At 45.0% G+C, this 24987-nt stretch overlaps 1 protein-coding gene across 5 annotated transcripts in view; it reads right to left on the bottom strand.

The window, feature by feature from the left end:
- The window catches only part of CEP350 (centrosomal protein 350), a 358722-nt gene that overhangs the window by 153443 nt on the left and 180292 nt on the right, over positions 1-24987 (bottom strand). For all 5 annotated transcript variants that reach the window (XM_029617504.1, XM_029617506.1, XM_029617505.1 and 2 more), the window contains 3 exons: positions 24173-24309; positions 7781-7900; positions 5537-5697 (listed from right to left, as the gene is read on the bottom strand). In XM_029617504.1, the coding sequence (XP_029473364.1) occupies positions 5537-5697; positions 7781-7900; positions 24173-24309 (418 nt within the window). The remainder of the gene's footprint in view (positions 1-5536; positions 5698-7780; positions 7901-24172; positions 24310-24987) is intronic.

Raw genomic sequence — 24987 nt, 5'->3', positions numbered from 1 at the left:
CAACAGTTCTAGAAGATTTTCTAGGTAGATAATATAACTTAGAAAGGTTAGGTATATCTTCCTCTTCGTATGATAAATTTTCTTTCAAAAATTTCTTAAATAACTCCCAGGATGAGAGAAGTCGAGTTTGAGGAAAATTTATAATTCACAAATTCTTTGCCCTGAATACATTCTCAAGATATTCCATATCTTTATGTGTACCCAAACTATCTCGAATAAATGCATTTTGTGAATTTTGTACTAATTGTACTCTATTAGTCACGGCAGATTTTGAGCACCTAGGCGGGATGCGAGGTGCATGCAAAGCCTGTGCGCCCGGCTTTTCCTGCGTTCTGCATGTAGTAGGTTGTACGCATATGTACGCGAGCGACATTATGCGTGCAGAGCCAACGCACTGCGCATACTGACGTTCTAAGAAGGGCAATACGACACGCAAGATGGTGCCGTTGCGGCCTACCATGTGGTGTGCTGACCAAGCACTCTGGGGAGCTGCTCATCCCGCTTGGAAGCCCACTTCCCCCAACGGGATCGGGAATGAAGTTGGTACGGCATACTGAGCAAGGAGACCAGAGGAAGACTTACCGAAACCCCTCCAAACGTGTGACTCGGGAGGTACTTTTTTTTTTTTTTTTTACTTACCTGGGCTCAGCGCTTACCAGCTGGGTGCAGAAAGTCTCTGGCTGGGGGGAGGGCTTTTGCAGTCACCGCCACGCTTGGCTTCCTGCACCCACTGGCTTTCAGCTACTTAAGCAGCAAAGTCCACGCCAGGAACCGGCTACCGGACTAAGGCACACCTCTGAGGGATCTCGGAAATCACCTCAGGAATTCTCAACTGGGGGAGGGACCTTTAGGTATTACCGCAGGAAGACTGGAGCTCAATTTTCCTTCAATTTAGAAAGTAGAATTTCTCCTTCCAAAAAGTACAACAATCCCTGTAGGGAAAGGTACGTCCACCATCTGCTGAAGACGGAGAATACTGGAGAGCAGAGGACACTGCAGGGCTATAAGTATAAGTCTATCATTAAAACCCAGCCTCTAGCCTATATTAGGCACCGCTCATGTTAATTATGTTATTACCCCCATATATCTTAATCCAAGTTAATTCGACCTGTTCATTGTAAGACATTTACTTGTCATTGTTGTTATTGTTTAAAATGTAAACCGAATTGATCAATAATTTTGTTATTGGAAAGTCGGTATAGAAAAATGCTAAATAAATAAATAAAATAAGTACTGTGATGTCAGCTTAGCAACCTGACTCTGTTTCCATCTGCTGGCAGAGGAGCATAACCCCTTGGTCCTGAGTCCATCTGGCTACACGCTAGGAAAATGGAAGTTTTCCACATTTTTGTTTGAAAGTTATAAAGAATCGTGCAAGTAGTTCCTGAGGGTATGTCTAAGATGTTCTAAGTACCATGACCTCTGTTCAGGGGTCAGGATCCTCATCTTTTCAATAAATTTTGTATAAGATAGATCCTCTTCTAGAGGAGAATGATTTGGTGGTACTGGGGGTGGATCTGAAGGAATGCTAGTAGAACTACCTGGGGACATCCCTGGAGAAGGCATCCCTCGATGAATAATGAGATGACGAATAAGGCAAGAAAGGTAGATAATGTGCTTGATGTGGTGAAGGAAAGGATGGAGGTCTGTCCTCCAAAGGGGAGGAATCCGCTGCAAGGGATGAAGATTGATGATACAGGGGAGCTTGATGCTACTATAAGCGGTGACTTGGTCACCAATGGCTGAGTCAGCAAAAATGGGAAAAGTATTCAAAGACTGATGAGGAACTGCCAAATCTTCTGCGGACGAAGCATAAAATCCTCTTAACTAATCTGCTCACAAGAGAGTGAAATCCTCTGGCCTGGCATTAGTGGTGAAACATCTTCCTCTGGAACCAAGACAGGCTTCTATCGCACCACAGATGGCCTTTTGGAAATTAAAGAATGATAGAACACATGGGATCTGGAATCTCGAGGTGAAGACCCTGGGTCAGTAGTTGAAAAGCTGGAAGTACTCTCGTGATAGGAGATGGAAGATGGAGGGAGTCTGCCGCTGTGACTAGTAGAGGTTGGCATGTAGTTGCATTGGCAATGCTGCTTGCAGAATATCTGGCTCATAATACCTTATAGAGGCCTTGTGGTGCTCATGAGGTAATATGGTGAGAACAGGTGCCTATATGTGCCTATTTTATTTTAACTCTCATGAGAAGAGGATGTGGAATGAGCAAAGGAAAGATGCTGAAAATGCATCTGCATTGATGAGGCATTGATGCATCAAGCTGTATATCATGCAACGAGTGCATTAAGCCATTATGGTTTGAATGAGTCGACTGTGAGGCCAATGCACCTTGCACTTCAATGCATCATGCTTTTGGCAGTCCAAAGCACCTTGTGTCGTGTGCTATGATGTACCATGCACAGTCAGTTGCTTTGAGGGCTCTCTCTTTGCTGATGCTTTAAGTTTGGCTGACGCATCTTGGTGCTTGTTTGATGCAGGGAGCAGCTCTGTCGACTGTTTCCACTTAGTCTTCAATGTAGGATGGTCCCCCAAACTCAGGGCCTTGTTTGGGTGGAAGAGGGGTTTCTGGAAGAGCATACACGGAGGTAACTACCCGGGAAGGCAGAGGAAGACACACTCTGGGAGAAGGATCTGCTGTGGTCTCTGGCCAACCGGCGCAAGCCCTCTATTTTAGCCACTCTCAAACTATGGGACCACAGGGACAGCAGACAGCAAGCTGGGTTGTTTGGTCATAGTCTGGTTCCAAGCAACAATTACAGAAGTCATGATCAGCTGACAACAGTCATGTGTCTTGAAATTACATAGTGTGGCTTTCTTCTTGCTGGACATGATGTTTTAGAGAGATCTCTTCACTGTTCTTTTAATATGAACTCTTTTTTTTTTTTTTTTTTTTTTTTTAAAGTAGCACTGAAAAGTGCTGTTGTATTATGCTGCTGAGGCAGCAAGGTAATAGAGAAATACATGAGAAGAAATAAGAAAAACGAGACTGAGTAACCATCCATGCTCTAGCTCAGGTAAAAAAAAAAAAAAAAAAAAAAAACCAAAAAAGCCCTGAGGCAACACCTACGCATATGCTCAGTAGAGCTCAACGTTCTAATAGTTTGGAGATGAATCTTTTCAGCAATGCTGGACTTCACCCACAGATCATGGCTAATTCAGCCTGCTTAATGACAGAAAAAGTGAACTAAAATTTCTTACTTGCGGAGAGATGTCACCACATATAACATGATCTTGGAGAAAGTCTGAAAGACCATGGCTAGTCCAAACGGAAGGCCCTGAACTGAAAAATGTTTTCCCAGAATCGCAAAACTTACAAACCTCTCGTGTTCCTCTCTGATGAGACTGAAGGTACACCTCTACAAGTCGAAAAAGTTTCTGTCTTATTTCTTTACCACCACAATCACTGACCTTAGAAGCTTCCATATGAAAATGGAAGACATGAAAGAGCCCTGTTGACCTGTTTTAAATTCAGAACTGGCTCACAAGAAAAAATGTCTCCTTATGCATTCTGAAGTGCTGGCTTTGGGTGGCACTTGTCTGATTTGTTTTCCATGTAAGTGTATTGGTTACATTAGCTTCTATTAAATATATCTTTTTTGAACCTTCTCAGCTGAGATTTTGCCTGGACTCCAAGAAACAGGTCAAGATTCATTGAGGTCAGTATATGGCAAGGGGTTGATATAGCTCTATGGATCAGCAGGATATAAATATTATAAATAAATAGAATATAGTGTACTCGGACACAATCTGTTCAATATTTTTAGTTGTTTATTTTCTTATGATTACCTCTGGTTAACCTCTTAGGGTTTTTCCCTTGAAACCCCTGCCCCCTTTCTGTGCCACATATTTAGAGGAAGTTTAGATAAGATCATAAAGGTGTCCGCCAAGAAGGCCATGCTAGACTCCAACCAAACTACCTTCCAGAAGAGCTGCGATGCCTCTTCCCTGTCTCAGGATGATACTGCTGAATCCATCGTATGCTCTAGATATTAAGAGAAACACTAGCAATCTCATATAACTCCTTCAAAAGAGACTCAATCTGTCTATGTTGAAGGTCTGTCAGAGCTCCACCCCCATCCACTGGGTTGGTAGTCTCGCGATTGACTGCAGCCATCGGAGCATCCACCTTGGGTATAAAGAAGAAATGGTTCTTCTCCACTTGTTGTAATGGATAAAGCTTACTCGTCACTTTTCAAATTTTTAATAATGAATCTGTGTCTCCACTCAGCCATCATCACATTCTGAATGGCTGAGTGGAGTAGAGAGAATTTAGGTGATTTCTTTATCCCAGTCAAAATCATAACACATTTTAAATAAATAAAATTTGCTTATAATAGTGAAGCCCTGAGAAACTACCTCCTTCACCAAATCCTCTGAAAGCTTTAAAGCCTCTAGCACCCTTGAAGTAAGAGCACTGATGGTTTCCTTCCTGAACAGGCTCACAAAGAATCTTCTCTTATTAAAGAGATCAGCTTCCCCTTCACTGTTTTATTTGCAGACCCTCACTGAATCTCTTTTCCTTCTTCCAGGAAAATACTGGGTGAACTGTGGCAAGCTAGAGACCTAACTTTGCTCCATCTCAAACTGGGGCTTCTTTGAGGTTTGCCATGTTGAGGAGCTCAGTGTGTGTGGGGGGGGAGGGGGGGCAGGGGCACTAAGGCAAGATTAGAAACTGATTCACCTCCCTCTGTATCCTCAGTTCAGTCTTTCACTGCACAATATGCCTGAAGAATCAAAACAAATTTAGAGGAAAAACCCTGTTCAGTTGATGCACCAACAGGCCCCAGTAGCCCTAGAATCTGCACAGGGAACATTAGAAGCAAAATGGTGAGAATGGGCTGCAGCTGTACCAGATGAAGAAAACTAGGCAGGAAACATGACCACCAAACCTACTTGAAACTCCAACTGAGCTGCAGACATACTTCTGCCCCCAGCCGACCTGCATCGGGCCTTCAGAGCATTCCCCTAACCCAAACACAAAAGGAACATTCCAGGGACAAATGCGACATAGGATCTCCGGGCTGGGCCTCCACATCATTGCATACTCTGCAGAAGGAGCTGGATGCACTACTCTAGTGCCTGTTCCCACAGAGCCAGCACTTTCTTCCCTTTTCACTGAGAAAGAGTTTACATAATTTAGGAGCGCCCTCAAGACCTAGCTTTTGTTGCAGGCTTTAATAACTACTCTAATTCGCTTTAATCCACTTTTATTATTTTATTTTCACTATGTGGTTCTGACATTTTAATTGATTTTCTTGAGTTTATCTGTTAATTTTGTTGTACAACCATGTTCTTATACCTATTAGTTCAGTTTTTATATTTTAATGTCCATTGTCTATTTTGTGTGGGGGTTTTTTTTATCAATGTTTTTATTTTAAGTTTATACGTTATTTATATTATGTATACTACATCCTTTTAATATTTATTTTATTTGAATGCAATGTGTGTATAAGCACTTGTATGTTTGAATATTATGCCTTACTAGACCACAGCTTCTAACAATTGAGCTGCCTCCCACCTTTTTCATCCAGCAGTGAAGGGATACTGTCACTGTGAAGAGAGTCTCCTCTACCAGTATGATCCTGCTTCTCAGCAGAACCATCCAGTTTCTGTTGTCTGGGCACTTTCTTCTCCTTGGAAGATGGCATGGAAGGGCTCTCCTGCCGACTGCTGCTACTGCTGCAGTTCCAGATACAAAAACAGTGAGTCATTCCTGATCTCTCATTATTGAAACATGCTCCACTTATTTATTACTGTAGAATATAACAGAGTAACCAATCAAAGAATACTAGTAAAAACTGGGGCAAAGTTAAGTTGCTCACCTGTGATCTCCAAAGACAGCAGGATAAGTCAGTCAAAGAAGTGGGTGATGTCATCCGATGGCACCAAAAACGAAAAAGCTCTCTCAGAGCTCAGAAAGACTGAGGTGTTCTTTCTGTGAATACATGGACCTTCCCGCACAGCCATCCATTGTGTGAGTCTCCTCGGTCTTACTAGCAAGTTCCACTTCAACTCTGGGAGGCACGAGGGATTGTGTGGCTGATTTATCCTACTGTCTGTGGAGAATACCTGTTAAAGATGAGCAACTTACTTTCTCTGTGGACAAGTAGAATGAAGTCAGCCATACAAGTCGGGAATCCCAAGCAGAAGGCTGCATATGATTGATTTATTTCTGGCATTTCAGTAGATCATAGCAACCCATATTTAAAACCAGAGAGAAGAAAGAGTTGAAGCAATTAAATAAGTTCTGCAGAACTGTTTGAACAAAAACACTGCTCTTGCTGGAAAGCATTTGCTAGGCAGTAATGGTCAACAGAAGACAGCATGGCAGCTCTATAGATCTCTTTTAAGGAAGCAAAGCAATGGTTTACTAAGGAAGCCACTGTAACCCTAACCTGATGGGATTTCACTTTTCTTTGAAGGTTTGTAGCAGTAAGAGATGCAATCAGAGATCAAAGTTGAAAGAATCCTCTGCCTAACTGAAAACCCACCTCTTAATGAGGTTAAAAAAATGAATATTTGAAAGGATTTCCTGTAGGATTTTGTTTTTTTAAATAGAAGAGTAATGCTCTACTGAAATCCAATGTGTGAAGAGCCTTTGAGAGTGAGAACTCAGAAAAATTGTTGGCAATATAATGCATTGATTTAAATGAAATAGGGAAACTACTTTTGGAAGGAACTTAGGATGAGTTTTCAAAACCATTCTGTTGTGAAAAAACTGAAGAAAAAGAGTACAAGATAAGCGCTTGCAGTTCACTTACACTTCAGGAAGAACTACCTACCATTAAAAATTCCAAGAAAGGAATTTTAGATCTGCTGCCTCCAATGGCTCAAATGTTTGAACTCAATTTTTGAAAACTAAATGTTTTTTTTTTTGTTTCCTTTGGAGACTTCAACCAAAAAAAAACCCCCCAAAACTAAATTAGGAAATAAAAATAAGAAAAAGAAAAGAATTAGAAAATGAATTTCACACGAACAGAAGAAAAAAAGACTAAGGAGACTCATGGGAAGACCCACAGGCTCAAAAAGATCTTCTAAGTCTTTCGGAGCTCAGAGTTTTTTCCATTTCTGCATCAGATGATGCCACTCACTTGTGTGAATGACTTTATCCTGCTTGTCCACAGATAATGTGCATAGCACTTATGCCTTTAGGGTTTGAGAAAAGAAATAATCAGTATGATCAATCTCAGCAAGTTAGAGTTAGACATCTGTGAAATGCAAGATAAGCCTGTATCCAAGTGGCATCCCTGAGAATCGCCTCCACTTCAGCTCCATCAGCGATATTCACTGAAGTGAGTTACTTCTTACCAAGTATACACCTTCCTCTGGGTCATCAGATTAAACAGAAAATAACCCTGGGTCATCTGTTACACAAATTTGCTAGTGTCTTTGAACTACTTTGTAAACATCACAGTTTATAAGTGGTATACTGATGATTGGGAAATGAGGTGAGTGAGTGAAGATATCCTATTGCCACATAATGGAATCTTGCATTAATCATGCAGTACATATGAGTTTCCCAGTGGCGAAACTAAACCTAGAAAAGGGGGAATTCAGGCTCCTGAAATCTTTTGGCTGGTGTTTCTTTTTTCCACATGGCTGAGCAAGAATACCCAGTCTCCCATTTTTTCACCTGTCCTCCATAATCTATGTTGTTTATTAGAATCTATATGCTAAATCTGCTCCCTTACATTCTCATTTAGAGAGCCCTGCCCCAGTAATTATGGCTGAAAAATGGTTAAGTAGTGCAGACCCATCTCACCTCCGGTCATGGTTCTTGGATCTTGAAGACTCTGAGAAACTATCATATAAGGGTGAGTACTGCTGCTTGGAGTCAGCTTGCTCCTCATTAACCTGAGCAGAAGTGCTGGCTTCACTTTTCCTGCAACAGGGAAAGAGGGCACAATATCAGGACACTGTTGGTTTTGAAAGCAAAATCTTTACAATAAAACATTCTTTCTATTAAAATCAGCCCAGGGCTTCTGCAAGATTTGTTCTGTAACATCACAATTTAGCATCAGACAGGACTGAAAGAATTACAAAGGGAAGGCCTCTGCTACACACATACACAGAGTACAATTTTCAAATTAATTACACCCTGGTAAAATGGAATGACTGAAAATAACCCTCTTTAAATATTATTATAAGTATGCATGGTTACATAGAATGCATACTTGCAAACACATTAAAAAGAAGCATTCCTATGCGTGTGTTAGGGTGGGGGAGGAAAACCCTGCATATTTAGGGGTAGATTTTCAATGGGGTACGCACATACCCCCCGAAAACCTACCCCAAACCCCCCCTGCGCGCGCCAAGCCTATTTTGCATAGGCTCGGCAGTGCGCGCAAGCCCCGGGACGCGTATAAATCCCGGGGCTTGCATGGAGGGGCGTGTCGGGGGGCGTGTAGGGAGTGACGCGGCGTTTCGGGGGCTTGGTTCCGGCCCGGGGGCGTGACAGCGGCCCCTGGACCAGCCCCCGGACCGGAACATGGAGCGCGGCAGCCGGCCCAGCGCACGCAAAGTTACGCCTGCTTTGAGCAGGCATAACATTCGTGATAGAGGTAGGGGGGAGGTTTAGATAGGGCCGGGAGGGCGAAGGAAAGCTCCCTCCGAGGCCACTCGGAGATCTGAAGATGGCCGCTCCGCAGCCATCTTCAGATCTCCAGACACTATTATCCCAAGATCCCTCTCTTGGTCTGTGCACATCAGTCTTTCACCCTCATCACATACAGCTCTTTTTTTTTTTTGTAATAAACCATTTATTGGATATTGTACAAACATACAAGCCATCAAGAGAACATACAGCTGTGTCTCCCAGGAGACTATCACAATATCCTTTTTACACTTAACTCCCCAGCCCCCCTCCCCCCCACCCTCGCAGTCATTAACAGCACAAAACAATTCAGTGTCAGTACAGGTGATAGTATGTAACGGGTATAATATTGAAACTAACGAGAGGCTCCCCTCCGCCCTTCCAGGACAAATGAGTAATGAAGCCCCCTATACTCCATAATAGACACAGCTGGTTACCTGACTACCCGCTCAGTGTTACCTTGCACAGAGTCCTAACATACCCCATGGGTACTATTGAACCACTAGGGCTCTAAGTCATTTGTGGATGGTCACTAAGCCAGCGATCTAGAGGCGTCCACACCTTTTCATACATAAGAAGCCTGTCCTTGCGGACAGCCGAAATCTTTTCCATGGATTTGATATGGAGCAATTTAGTCAGCACTAGACTCCTAGGAGGGATAGCTGATTTTTTCCACCACTGTGCCACTGTCATTCTTGCTGCAATAGCCAGATAATCACATACAGCTCTTTTGGATTATCACATTCCAGATGCATGACTCTGCACTTCTTGGCACTGAATCCCAGCTGCCAAGTCTTCAATCACTCTTCAAGCTTTCTTAAATAATTTTTCATTCTTTCTACTCCTTCAGGTGTCCCCACTCTACTGCAGATCTTAGTATCATCCACAAATAGACAAATTTTACCTTCTACCCCTTCTGCAATGTCGCTTATGGCACTTCACTGAACATGGTTTTCTCTTCAGAATAGGTTCCATTTACCATTACACTCTATCTTCTTTCAGTCAATCAGTTTGTAATCCACGCCACCACCTTGGCGCTCACTCCCAAACTTCTGACAGTATCAAAAGCTTTGCTGAAATCCAAGTAGATCACATCGAGTGCTCTTCCTCGATCCAATTTTCTAGTCACTCAATCAAAAAAAATCAATCATATTTGTCTGACAGGACCATCCCCCCTGGTGAATCCTTGCTGCCTCAGGTCCAGCAACTCATCAGATTGTAGCAGAGTATCCATTAATTTTCCCACCACCGAGGTGAGGCTAACTGGCCTGTAGTTTCCAGCCTCCTCTCTGCTGCCAATCTTGTGAAGTGGGATCATGACCACTCTTCTCCAATCCTGTGACACCACGCCCATCTCCAGAGACCTACTGCGCAGGTTCTTCAGCGAACCCGTCAGCACATATCTGAGCTCTCTTAGTATCCTGGGGTGTACCTCATCCGGCCCCATTTCCTTGTCCACTTTCAGTTTGCCTAGCTCCTCCCATACATTCTCTTCTGTATGGTCTTGTCCTTCTACAGGGTCTTCTTTAGTAAATACCAAACAAGTATTTGTTTAATATTTCCACCATTTCTTTGTTACTCTTTACAGATTGCTCTCTCTCACCTTTCAATTTCACTATGCCACTTCTGACCTCCCTTCTTTTACTGATATATCTGAAAAGTGTTTTGTCTCCTCGCTTTACCTCTTTGGCCATACTTTCTTCCACTTGACCTTTTGCTTTCCTTATTTCTTTCGTCTCCCTCGGTTTTAACAGATATTCTTCCCTGTGTTCTTTTTTTTTGGGCTCCTTTACACTTTTTGAATGCTGTTCTTTTTGCCTTTTTTTTCCAGCCACCTCCTTAGAGAACCAGATAGGTTTCTTTTTCCTCTTACTCTAGTTTACTTTTCTAACATACAGATTTGTTGCCTTTGCAATAGCTCCTTTTAACTTGGCCCACTGTTCCACCTCACCCATTTTCTCCCAGTCTTCCAGTTCTTCCTCCAGGTATGTCCCCCATTTTGGCAAAGTTCATATTTTTGAAATTCCTATGAATTCTCTGCAGCCTATTTGCAAAATCGAATTACACAGTATGATGATCACTGGTGCTCAAGTGAACCCCTACCCAAACAGACACATTATCACCATTAGTGAGCACTAGATCGAGTATCGCACCCTCCCTCGTGGGTTCCATTACCATTTGTTTGAGCAGAGCCTCTTGAAGACCATCCACTATCTCTCTACTTCTTGTAGATTCCACAAAAGGGATACTCCAACCCACATCCATCAGATTAAAATCTCCAATAATCAACACTTTGCCCTTCTTTCCTGCCTTTTGGATGTCTTCAATGAGTTCTCTGTCCAGTTCTTCCATTTAAGTTGGTAGCCTGAGGATTATACCAGTAAAAATGGAAGCACCATCTTTTTTTTTTTTTTTAAGGCGATCCATAATGCCCCACGTCCCATGCAATTCAGTTGCTTGGATATTGTTTTTAACATAAAGAGTTACTCCTCCCCATTTTCTGTCCTCTCTTAGCAAGTTATAGTTCAAGATGGCTGTATCCCGATTGTGAGAATCAGAAAACCAGGTTTTCATAACAATGTCCAAGTTTGCTTCCATCATTAGGGCCTGCAGTTCTGGAATTTTGTTGCCCAGACTACGAGCATTTGTAGTCATAGCTTTCCAGCTACTCTTTGTATTCACCTTTTCTGCTTTTTTGAACTGATTCATTTTGTTACTTTTCCTTCGCTCTTCTTGTTTTGCTTGGGGGTGGAGAGTGGACTACTGGGTGAACTGGCTGCACAGAACTTCTTGTCCAAAGATGCTGTTGTCTCAGGAAATGCTGTCCAGACAACAGTGGAATGTGAAGGCGTGAATAGATGACCAAGTAGCAGCTTTGTAAATGTCTACAACAGAAATGGAGTAGCCATCTAGTGATTAGAACAACAGGCTGCAAAACCTATTAAGTCAGGGTTCAAATCTTGCTGCCACTCATCATGGCTCTCATTTGATGAGCCTTCAGAGTAATCTGTAACCCAGTCAGTGCATAACAATGCATGATAGAGTTGAGTCCTCTTTAGGTTATGTGCCAGGGCTCTCTTACAGTTCAAGGAGTGAAAGAATTCAGGAGGCACAATAGCTTAAGGTGAAATGCAGACACCATTTTCAGAAGCAACTTGCGGATAAGTTTGAAGAACCACCTTAATTTGACAAAACTGAAAGTATGGTAAATATGAAACCAGAGCCTGTAGTTCACTTACTCTTTGTGCTTAAGTGATGGCCATGAGAAACAATACTTTACAGATGAGAAACTTCAAGGTTTAAAAGGAGGTTTCATAAGTTCAGCTAGGACTATATCGAGGTCTCGAGATTTTCTGACCAGAGGTTTAGAATGCTCTACTCCTTTCATACATTTTGATTCGGGGGGGGGGGGGGGGGGGGAGAGAATTTGGAGCCCCTTTCACCTGCTTGTGATATACCACAACAGCACTGAGATAAACTTTGACTGAAGATGTGAAAATGCTTGAGAATGAATGGAAAAAAAGATACTGAAATAAGTCCCTTGGGTTGACCGGAAAGGGATCTAGTGGCTGGTCCTATACAAAGTTGAAAACCTCTTCCATTGAAACTGTAGAATCTTCAGGCCAAAGGTTTTCTAGCAGAAATTAGAACATACTCCACCTCTTCAGAAAAAGTAAGGAGAAGACTACTGTGCGCCCAACATTCATGCCATGAGAGCCAATAATGGCAGGTTCAGATGGTGGAGGCTGTCTTTTTCCTAAGTCAGAGAAGTTCCCAATGGAGCCAAAGACTGAACGGACGGAATCCATATTTACCATGGCCAGGGTGGCACTATGAGGATTATCCTAGCCTTATCTCATAAGGATCTTCTGGATGGTCCTGGCGATCAGACAAAATCGGTGGGTTTGCATAGAACAGACAACATGCCAGTCTAACACAAAAGCATTTGGAACTAATCTGTAGTTGCTCGGATGCATGAAGAACTTCTATTTTTCTGTTGTCTTCTGAAGTGAAAAGGTCAGTCATCAGGCTTTCCCAAACAACTGAACAAGTTGTCCATGATCCCTTGATCCAGGGACCACTCATGTGGTTGTAACACTCTAAAATGATCTGCCAACATATTCTGGATTCCTGGAAGGTACATCCCCTGCAGATGGCTATTGTGATGCCCTACCCTTGACCATATTCAGAGAGCCACTTGGCAGAAGGCGTAAGAACCTATACTCCCCTCTTATTTATAATAGAACATGGCCATTTGACTGCATCTGGATCAAACTTTTCTCTCTCAAAGGAAGGTGAGAGAAAGCCCTTAGAGCAAGCAGATGGCGGTTAGCTTCAGGTGGTTGATTCATCATCAGGAATCACAATTCCTGGGTCCATGCCATACCTGAATCCTCCCCCTATCTCTTGGTGTAGGCATCAATGGACAGTTACTTGATGCAGTGGAATGCTCAACAAGAGGCCCACTTCTAGAATCTCCAGATTCATCTACCACCGAAGGGATGTTCTCATCCTGGGAGTCATTAAGATTTGGTGGAATGAAAGATGTTAGAATTTCGAAGGCCTGACTGAACTCAGACAAGTCACGAGTAACCACATGCACCACAGCGCCATCTGTCCAGGTAGGACCAGGACAGATCTTGCTGATGCTCGCTGCTGTTGAAGGAGACACCTTTCCAGACTCATCAGCAATGTGGCTTTTTTGACAGGGAGAAATGGTTCTCCTGAAACAAGTCTATCCAGGCTCCTATGAACTGAATTCTTTGAAATGGAATCAGGTGTGGCTTGGCAAAGTTGACCAGGAAATTCAGGGACTAGAGGAGCTGTATGATCTTCTCAGGGGGTTCTAGAACTCCTGACCCAGATGGATCTATCACAAGCTAATTGTCCAGATAGAAGAGCACTCACACTTCTTGCCAATGAAGCCGCCAGTCACTACCACAAGGCTGCAGAGATACAAAATGGGAGCACTTTGAATTGGTAGTATGTGTTCTTCACCAAAAACCTGAGGAACCTCCAGTGGGTGGGATGAATGGGAATGTGCACATAAGCATCTTTCCAATCCAGAGCACACATGTAATCCCTTGGTTGGATAAAAGAGAGGCTTGTCTGGAGATAGCTCATCTTGCACTTTTCTGCACCAACAACTTGTTCTGTGTCCACAAGTCCAGTATAGGCCTTAGTCTCCCCCTCTACCCCAACTTCTTAGGGATTAGAAAATACCTGGAATAGACTTCTCTGGCCACACCTCTGAGGAGGGACAGGCTCAACCCCCTTTAACTGAAGGTGTGACTCTGCTTCCAGTTGTAATTGAGCAAGACTGAGAAGAATTAGAACTGAAAACTGAAGTCTGTTACAATAGAGAAGTGCAAGCCACATGTTAATGCCACCCACCCCCCCCCCAACTGTGAAGCCTTCCTCTCTCCCATCAATGCCATGGGCTTTGATTAAATAATGACCTCACCCACACACAAGACAGGACACACTCTGGACTTAATTTTCACTAACACATCCCTCCTCTCAGCTGACACCTTCCTGCACCCCGGTCCCCTGGTCAGACCACACCCTCATAAAATCTAACCTCACTATAAAAAAAACCCACCAACCTGCCCCCCGCACACAAAACACAATACACTTTCGATTACCTTGCAATAAAGAAGATCTAATTCTCTCCTTCACAGATGCCATAGATAACCTAGACCTTTCCAGCCCCGATTCAGCCCTCTCCTCATGGAATAACAAACATTGCTAACAACATCTGCCCCTTAAAGTCCCTCGAACTAAACCCCACCCGAAATACAAAAAAACCTTGGTACACAGTAGAACTAAAAAAAACTCAAATAGGAACTACGATCAAAGGAAAAGAAATCACACAAGAACCCCTCCGCCCACTTATCAGCCCTCCACACCTATAGAGCACCCAAACAAAAAACAAAAAAAGACTTCTACGCTCAAAAAATCCACAATTTTCAATACAACGCAAAAGCCTTCTTTTAATTAGTCTTGACCTCACAAAAACAGCTCCCCCTCCCATCTCCGATAAAGCCAAAAGCAAATGCCACAAACTAGCTTTTTTTCCAGGACAAAATTTCCAAACTCCTCCTAAGATTCACCCCTCTCCCACCACACCTCAATACTACCGCCACAAACCTCAACCACTCCCGAATACACCCTTGAATCCTTCGAAACCACCTCCCCCTTTGAAATCGAATCCCTCCACCCACCCCTCTGAAATCTCTTCTAACCATCCCTATCTCCCATCCTCTTGCAAACATTATCAATTGCTTACTCACCCAAGGACATGTTCCCGATTCTCTGAAACAAGCAACCCTCAAACCAATCCTGAAGAAACTCAACCTCAACTCCTCAGACCCATCTAATTCCAGGCCAATGTCCAACCTACCTTTCGTAGCAAAACTCATAGAAAGAATGGTGAACCTCCAGCTAACAGATCATCTCGAAGAAAAAAACAACCTCCTATTCCCTTCCCAATTCGGCTTCCGTAAATTCTTCAACACGGAAACACTACTTATTTCTCTTTCAGACACCCTCCTCAAAGGATTAGACAAGGGCCAATCTTACATCCTTGCTCTTCTTTACATCTCTTCAGCATTAGACACCATCAACCACAATATATTACTAGATAGACTATCTAAAATAGGCATCACAGGAACTGCCCTTAGCTGGTTTGAATCCTACCTCCACAATAGAATCTAAGGTCAGAATAGGTAACAAAGAATCTAACCCAATAAACCTTACATGAGGTGTCCCCCAAGGCTCCTCTCTCTCCCCTAAACTATTCAATATCTACCTCCTCCCCCTATGCCAACTCCTCGCTGACCTAGGCCTTACTCACTACATCTATGCAGACGACGTCCAAATCATCATCCCCATTACAGAATCAATCCTCAAATCACTCAAGATCTGGGATAACTGCCTCACCTCAATTAACCGCCTCCTCACTAACCTCAACCTGGCCCTCAACACTTCCAAAACAGAACTCCTCTTCATCTCATCGGACCACCATAACTTTCCCCAACCGGATTCACCTATAACTATGGTCCAATATGTCAGAGACCTTGGAGTCACTCTAGACAACCATCTGAACCTAAAACAATTCATCAACACTACCACCAAGGACTGCTTCTACAAACTCCACATACTAAAAAAAATTAAGACCCCCTTCTCCATCTCTACGGCTTTCGTACGGTCCTCCAAGCCCTACTTTTCAGCAAAACTGACTATTGCAATACCCTCCTCCTAGGCCTCCCCGCTACCTCAATCAAACCGCTCCAAAACGCAGCAGCCAGAATCCTCACCAACTCCCACAGAAGAGATCACATAACCCCCATTCTCATGGACCTTCACTGGCTGCCAATATGTTCTAGAATCCTTCACAAGAGTCTTGCCATTATCCAGAAAACCCTTCATAACCAAAACATCCAATGGCTGGACAACTCCCATACACTATCACTCTTCAAACAGACCTACGAGAACCGCGTATAAAGGAACCCTCTACATTCCTCTCCCCAAACTCACCCATCACATAGCCACGAAAGAACGGGCTCTGTCTATTGCTGGACCAACCCTATGGAATTCAATGTCCCTATACCTGCGCCAAGAACATTGTACCCAAACCTTTAAAAAAAACAAACCTTAAAACTTGGCTCTTCTCACAAGCCTTTACTTAACCTCACCACTCTGTCACAGTTACCCACACCTGTCCTCTAAGCCGAGGCCTTTACACCCTTCAAACTAAAGTTGCCTCATTTCAACCAAGTGCCACCCCCTATCCCCACCCCCATATACCTGCCTAATTCGCTATACCTGTAGCCTTTACCCCATTTCCTCCCATAAACTGCTCCTAATACCCACCACGTTATCTCTAGCATCTTATTACTCCTCAGATTGTCTATAATGTAAATAATTGTTAATACCCTATTGTAAATAATTGTTAAACCTCTTTTGTAAATAACTGTTAATGTTACTATTTGTTATCAAACCTTGCACGCACCTGGCTCAGCTACTCTAGCTCTTACTCCCAGTTCCAGCTCCCATCGTTACATGTAATTTCTAATTTCCATCTCCTAAAAGTTAATGGTTTCCCCTGTTCAATGTAAACCGATGCGATATCCCCATGAATGTCGGTATAGAAATGTTTTAAATAAATACATAAATACATTTTTAGAACCTACTGGTCTTTGGTGATATGGAAGCCTTTCCAGAGGCAGCAGGGAAGTGAGTCTCAAACAACAAAAACTGGTCCTACCATCTGCTGCTGAGCATTAAGTTAATGCCTTTCTCTCTTGTCAAAATTGGTTGGGCAGCTGCTGCTGTTGGATTGGGAGGAGCATGATATTTCCATAGCTCTAACACTATGAACCTTGACATAACCCACCAGTTTCAGGCTTGTCTGGACATAACAGAAGGAGATGCAATCTGCTAGCCAATTTGAAAGGTGTGCTTGGCAACAGCAATTCCAGGCTTGTTGGTGTCAAAAGAAAGAAAAGGCTGGGTGGACTTTCTATGGGCTTCAGTCCACTCCAGATAGAAGGCTAAGACTTCAGACAACAACCAACAAGGACTGAACTACACAGTCTGGGTAAATAAATAAGCGTGGGGGTAGCTTGCTTATTGTGGCGGTTACTACCCTAAACCAATTAAGCCTGATACTTCACTTTGAATACATATACAGTGTTGCTCTCTGCTTCTACGGCAGGGGGAAATGTGGAAAAGAGGATTTGCATTCAGACAACAACCAACAAGGCATTGATCTGCGCAGTCTGGGTAAACAAGCATCGGGATAACTTGCTTGATGTGGCAGTTACTACCCTTAACCATTAAGCCTTATGCTTCACCTCTGATGCAACTCCAACATTAGTCTCTGCATCAACGGCAGGGGGTGGCAGGAAATTCGAATCAAACAGTTACCAACAAGGGCCCTGAACTTGGTGGTCAATGAAACAGATAAGTATGGGAAAATAAGTGGGGGAGCTTGCTGGCAGACTGGATGGGCCGTTTAGTCTTTTTCTGCTGTCATTTCTATGTATCTATGTATGTATATATATGACTCTTCTGCAGTCCAAACTGTACACAGCTTGTTCACCTTTGTGGACATGCCTCCTGGGAAAGAATTCTGGAAGGAAGGATAACTGCCAGGTTAAGGTGAAATCTGACACTACCTTAAACAGAAACTTAGGATGCATGCACAGTACCACCCTATTGTTAAAAAAACAATTTCATATAAGGTGGATAAATCACTAGAGCCTGATGCCACCAAAAATGACGGCCACCAAAAATAAGACCTTCTAGACCGAAAGGGAGCTTTGATTACTGGATTAAAACTACATTAAGGTCCCAAAACAAAGCAAGAGGCTTGTTGGAGGCTTCAAGTGAAATAAGCCCTACATGAAACTGACAACTGACTGTATAGAGATGGATTTACTTTCTGCATGGTGGTATTATCTGCCAACTGCACTGAGTTGGTCTTGACTTAGACAGATATAGAATGAACTCAAGCAGTTTTTGTAGAGCAGGAGAAAGATCTAAGGCCTTTCCTTCATATCAAAGGCACACCTCCTCTACTTTAAACCTTCCCTGTGAAATCCTTCTTGGAAGCCAAAAGAATGCAAGATACATGACAGGCAGAGTTAGGGACTACTGAGCTACCGTCTTAACATTCAGGCTGTAAGGGCCAGGGACCCAATGCTGGGATGGCACAACTGCCCCAATCTTGAATGACGAGAGTTGTGGAATTCCTCAATCTGACTCAATTCCTGATGGACATCTCCTGCAAGAGAGGAAGCCAAACCTGTCTTGGCCAATTGGAAGCTAAGAGAATCATAGCTCCCCAATCTCTTCTGAGTTTCAGTAAAGTCTTTGCCACTAGAAGAATTGGAGGATATGCACACAGCAGACCCTGACCCCCTTTCTGGAGCAGAAGAGTGGGACCTTTACGTTCAGAGGAGACACACAAATTTACCACAAGTATGCCACGCTCGTGGAATATTTAGTTTGTTACCCCCTCCCTCCTGGCCTTCACTCGATGCATATCATCTGACCTCTGCGATGCTGGAACTCAAAAGGCTGAACAGTTTGCTTTCTTTGGGTGGGAGGAGAGATGATCTGAACCCTCGGTCATGCCTGGCACTCAGTGTCAAGGGAAATCTATGCCTTCCTGCTGGCAGTGCACCACCAGCATTCAATGTAGCTCTCAAATCCTTCAATGTTGTTGCCTCCAAAGCAGATACCAATGGGCTGGATTTACAAATCCCAGTGCTCTTCAGGAGTCAAGCCGGGAACAATGCACTCTGGGGGTCACAGTTGCACAGAAGGGACATGCTAGAAATTGTGATTGGCCCCCAGGCAAAGGTTGCATCTATTATCAGGGTCCATGATAAACATGAACCTTTTGCACAGGGAGTACTTGTTGAACCCATGGCTTTCTTCTCTTTCAGGGACATCTGATGAAAACTTAAAATTGCAAAATCAAATGACCCAATGTCTGAAAACAAAACCACGACCTGTGACGCCTCAAGGCACTGATAACGCTGCACCACATGAGCACCAAATGGAAAGAAAACTTACAACCGAAAAACCTAAGTGACTAAGAGGAGAGGAAAAAAAGAATGTGAGGCCCAATCAAAACCAATTCCTGCACTTTTAGTATGACAATTCCCTAACATCAGGATGGGAAAGATCCATGACCAGTGGACTCTGTGGAAAAGATGAGACTGAAGGGGCCCCTGCATGGACGCACGGTAGTATAGTATGCTGCATATAACTAGTGGGGCATGTTCAAGATTTCTAAAAAATCAGAAATCAGATTTCCATGCTAGGCTCCATCTGATGTCATCTTGCATGTGTGAGGACTGGCATCCTGCTTGTCCCTCAGATAAGGCAAGAAATCCCACTGCACTTCAGAGGTATGTGTGCAAGACACAGATGGACAGAGGCAGGGATAAAATCCATCAGATCTATGACTTTGTTTTTACCAACTAATGAGCCTAAGCATGAAAAGGTTAGCATGAATGCTAAGGGCCATTTAGCATGCACTAAAAAATTGTGCTAATGGCTTAGAGGTCTATGTTCAAAGGTATTTAGCCAGATAAACGCAGACTATTAAATAACTTTGGCATTTATATGGCTAAATTTTAACCGGATAAGCATATCTGGCTAACATTTAGCTGAATAAATGAGGGACATTTTGGGACGATTCTGGGGAGAGATCAGTTGCTGGGAAACTTATCTTGCTATTTCCAAGATCTGGAGTTGCCAAATAAGTTTTTTGGTTAACTCTAGCTGCCCCCAGAAGCAGGATTAAAGTTATTTATTTATTTATTTATTTTATTTCAAATTTTTATATACCGGCATTCGAGACAGCAGTCACATCATGCTGGTTCACATAAAACAGGGGTGCATAGTAAACATAACTATAACAATGGTGCTGAAAAGGCAGTTACATATAACAGGGTGATAAGAACTTGGCTGAGAAGGAAGAGAAAGGACAGGATTAATTCACACAGGTAAACGATAGAAGATATGGTTAATCAAGATATGGTTAATCAAGGTGTGGTTGGAGATTAGTTGACCATGTTGGTGTCCGGGAAAGCTTGTATGAATATCCAGGTCTTTAGTCTTTTTTTGAAGGTTTTTTTTTTGTATGAATATCCAGGTCTTTAGTCTTTTTTTGAAGGTTGAGATTGCTATGACAGCAACAATAGTAGTTTATGCAACCAGCATTGCTGTCAAAGTAACACTGGGGACATCAGGAGCCAGATACTAGTTCCAAACTTCTGGTTATGTTTAGGCTGGGATAAGAGGGTTGGTTTGACAAGGAAGTGGGATTCAGAGGTAAGTAATTCTAAATAACCGGGGGGGGGGGGGGGGGGGGGGGGGGGGGGGAGAGCCAGGAGGAAGGGCACCAATCTGCTGAATAAACCTTATGCTTTGAACCTTTCTTTTGTGTGTGTGTGTGGGGGGGGGGGGGGGGGAAGCTTGGAGAGAGAGATGAATCGGGCTACCAAGCCCATGTTTGGCCTCATTTGGGTGGTGGGGGCGGCGCGGGCGATGGAGCTGCCAGGTCTTCTCTGTTTCTCTTTCTGTGGACACTTAACCAGCTTTTGAATATAGCCAGTTAAGCTCTACAGGTACCCAAATAACGTTATTCAAGGAATTTCAGTGGACCGTTTATCTCACTGAATATACAGGATAACTTGTCCAGATAAAAGGTTATCCATTTTTTAAGTTTTTAAAAATTGACCTCATAGTTATGCACTAAACTGGCTCCATGACACTTTAGCAGGTACATGAAAATGAGCACCTACCCTCACGCAAACTATCGTATGCACATTAGGTTTTAGCATAGCATGCTCTCCTCCATTTAACATCTACCTCAAACCATAAGTTTACTTTTTTGCATGTTTGCTGTATCTTAAAGTCCACAGTGCTAAGCGGCCCTTTCACTTTGGGGCTGTTAGTAAGAGGGATTTCATCCAATATCCTAAAACTAGCCGTTAAGCCCGTAACAACGGGCTACATTAAAAAAAAATTTTCTGTCCATTTCCTTCCCCCTCCCCCCTCATTCTTCCTTCCCCCTCCCCCTCATTCTCCCTCCCACCTCCCCCCTCTAGTCCTCCCTCCCTCTCTCCTCCCCTTCCCCTCAGTCACTCCCTCCTCCCCCCCTCCTCCCCTCAGTCACTCCCCCCCCTCCCCTCAGTCACTCCCCCCCCTCCCCTCAGTCACTCCCCCCCTCCCAGCTCATTCACAACCCCTTCGGATGGCACAAACAGAAGATCTCTAGGGGAGGTCCCTCCCTCCCTCGCGCCGCTACCGCTCCTCGCCGCTGCCGCCATGTTTTCAAAGAGCTGACGCTCTGCTCTGACTGATGTGTTCGTCCGCACATGCACAGTAGAGCTGCTCTCTACTGCGCATTTGCGGCACGTCGGTCAAGCCTCATTTATCTAATAGACAAGCCGTTAAGCCCGTTAATTAAAACGCTCGCTGGTGATACAATCCCTCTGTATCCACTCCCTACCCCTCATGCTCTCTCCCCTCCACCCACCTACCTCCCTCCCCCTCTCACCCACTCCTCCCACTCTCCCCTCTCCCCCACTCTCCCTCCCCTCCCACTCAGTCTCACCTCCCTCCTCCCCCTCTCTCCCTCCCCTCTCCACTGCTCCTCAGTCCCACTCCCCCCTCCCTCATTCTCTTCCCCTCCACAACCTACCTCCCTCCCTCTCACCACTCCTCCCACTCCCTCAAAACCCCCCCCCCCCCCACCTCAACTCAGTCCCTCCCTCCAACGAAGTCTCACTCTCTCCCTTCCCCCCTCTCTTCCCTCCCTCTCACTCTCCCTCAGTCCCACTCCCTTCCCTCCCTCAGTCCCATCCATCCCTCCCTCTTATCTCAGTCCCCACTCATCCTCCCTCAGTCCCATCCCTCCCCCTATCCCTCAGTCCCACTCCTTCCCTCTGTCCCACTCCCTCCCTCTCTCTCCCTCCCCCCTCTCCCTCAGTCCCAACTCCCCTCCCCCCTCTCCGCTCTATCTCCCCTCCCCCTCACTCAGTCCCCCCTCTCCTTCCGTCCCACTCCCTCCCTCAGTCCCACTCCCTCCCCACTCCCTCCCTCCCTCTCCCTCAGTCCCACTCCCTCTCTCTCCTCCCCTCTCACTCAGTCCCCTCACTCTCTCTCTCAGTCCCTCCCTCTCTCTCTCCTCCCTCGCTGCCACCGCCGTTAAGCCGTTAAAAGGCTACATCCCTCTGTCTCTCACCTCCCCCTCATTCTCTCTCCCCTCCACCCCCTACCTCCCCACCCACTCCTCCCTCTCCTCTCACTCAGTCCCTCCCTCCCAATCAGTCCCTCCCTCCCACTAGTCCCTCCCTCCCCACTCAGTCTCACTCCCTCCCCCCTCTCTCTCCCTCTCCCTCAGTCCCACTCCCTCCCCCTCTCCCTCAGTCCCACTCCCTCCCACTCTCCCTCAGTCCCCCTCCCTCCCACTCTCCCTCAGTCCCACTCCCTCTGTCCCCACTCCCTCTGTCCCACTCCCTCTGTCCCACTCCCTCTGTCCCACTCCCTCTGTCCCACTCCTTCCCTCTGTCCCACTCCCTCCCTCTGTCCCACTCCCTCCCCTCTCTCTCCCTCAGTCCCACTCTCCCTCAGTCCCACTCCCTCCCTCTATGTCCCACTCCCTCCCTCTATGTCCCACTCCCTCCCTCAGTCCCCACTCCCTCCCTATCTCCCTCCCCCCTCACTCAGTCCCCCCCTCTCCCTCCGTCCCACTCCCTCCCTCCCACTCACTCAGTCCCACTCCCTCTCTCCCTCTCACTCAGTCCCACTCCCTCTCTCTCCTCCCCTCTGTCAGTCCCTCCTTCTCTCTCTCCTCCCTCGCTGCCGCCGCCGCTGCCACCCGCCGCCACCGGACGCCACCGCCACCCAACGCCGCCGCCGCTGGACGCCGCCATGCCGCTGCCACCCGCCGCCGCCGCCGCTACCACCGGACGCCGCCACCACCCAACGCCGCCGCCGCTGGACGCCGCCGCCGCTACCACCGGACGCCGCCGCCGCCACCCAATGCCGCCGCTGCCGCTGCCTCCCACCGCCGCCGCTACCACCGGACGCCGCCACCACCCAACGCCGCCGCCGCTGGATGCCGCCATGCCGCTGCCACCCCGCCGCCGCCACCCAACGCCGCCGCCGCTGCCACTGGACGCCACCATTGTTTTTTCTTTTTTTCTGACGCTGGCTCAGACCGACGTGCTCGCCCGCACATGCGCGGTAGAGCTGGTCTCTACTGCGCATTTGCGGCACGTCGGTCAAGCTTCGCTTATTAGTATAGATTCCCACATCAAGAACACCATTCCTAACTGCTACCTCAGAAAGCCATGGCAGCCCTCTGGCTGCTTTACCATTCCAGAGGGTTCCAAATCTTCACCAGCAGGAAGGACATGAGAGCCACCCATCCTGCAGTGCTGAAAACATTCATTGCCATCTAGAAGTACTTCACAACTAGCACATAAACATAGCTATCTTCACCACTACCGAGTAAAGAGGCATGTGCATGCAATAGCAGTGAAGTGCTGCTAGGAAGAGTCATTCAGCAGCTGCAGCAGTGCTGACAAGAGGGCTCTCATATCTCTCCTGCTAGTGAAGATCAGGACCCTTCAGACTAGTAAGACAATTATTTTGGAGAAATGGGAGGTGGAGATCAAGGATTCTGGGTGGGGGGAGAAAAGAAGAGTTTCTTGATGGGGGGTATTACTTACAGAGAGGGGTCAGTGCTAATCTAGCTGTAGCAGGAGGGATGAAATCTTTTGTACTAACTGCTTCTATAATTTTAGGATAGTTAGCATGGGGAATTTCACAATCCACTGCATGCCCACTAAACTTTTATTTTTTTTGTTAGTACGTGATTATTGTGAAGGCAATTTGTTTGCAGACCCAAGCCAAATTTTAGTGCATAGGCTTTTAGTATGCATGCTAGGATTTCAGCTTTCACACAAAATTTTTAGCATACATTTCAGTGCATTAAGCCACTAGATGAAGAATTAGATTTGGTATTACCTGTCAGTTTCTGTGCGGCCTCTCAGCTGTTTCATGAACTCTGAATGGTTCTGCCGCTGATGATCAAAAAGTGTGGTGATAGGAGGTGCAGGGCCTCGAAAAGCTTCTGAAATATGGGTCCGTGCCAGTTCTGTTATCTATCCACAGGGAAGAGGTTACAGATAGTGAGTAGTGTACAGGGGTCATAAACCACCCCCATCTCTGATGGCACAGTGGCTAAGCAGGCAGAGTTTCTGGAAGTGATATAGTTAAGTCCATGCACAAATTACACAGGTCATGCCCTCAAATTAATTAAAAAGAAAAAAATTATACTCCAATTGTACACATGAAGTAACCATATTGATAAAACATCTATTCTAAAGTTTGTATGACCTTCATAAATATGCTAGTGGACTGCATTCATAGACTTGAATGACTAACATCTCAGCTAGGCATCATGAGTATAATCATTGGTACCAAGGGGACAATTTTTTTTAAGCACTTTTTTTTTTTTTGGCAAGTAAAAATATATATTGAACAAAAGTCTTAAGTACTGCTATGAAGTTTTGACACGTATCTGAAAGGACTTCTACTGTAGAATGAATTCTGTTAAGCTGGAGTGATAAATCAAGTCGATTTTTTGTATCCTCAAAGGTGCAGTCTGACGATATGCAAAGGATGGATTTAATCCATCGACACTGCAGCATTTTGAGAACATTCTCTCTGCTTCAGGAATATGTAGAAGAATGACTTGCAGGGAGAGAGCGTGAGTGTACCTCTGTAAGGCTCCTTCACCTCCGGGAACCTGTTTTCGCCAATTGCCATCAGGCGGCCAG

The sequence above is a fragment of the Rhinatrema bivittatum genome, chromosome 10, assembly GCF_901001135.1.
Source record: "Rhinatrema bivittatum chromosome 10, aRhiBiv1.1, whole genome shotgun sequence".
NCBI classification, from domain to species: Eukaryota; Metazoa; Chordata; class Amphibia; order Gymnophiona; family Rhinatrematidae; genus Rhinatrema; species Rhinatrema bivittatum.
Note: the sequence above shows the minus strand (reverse complement) of the source record. Positions and strands in the feature narration are given on the sequence as shown.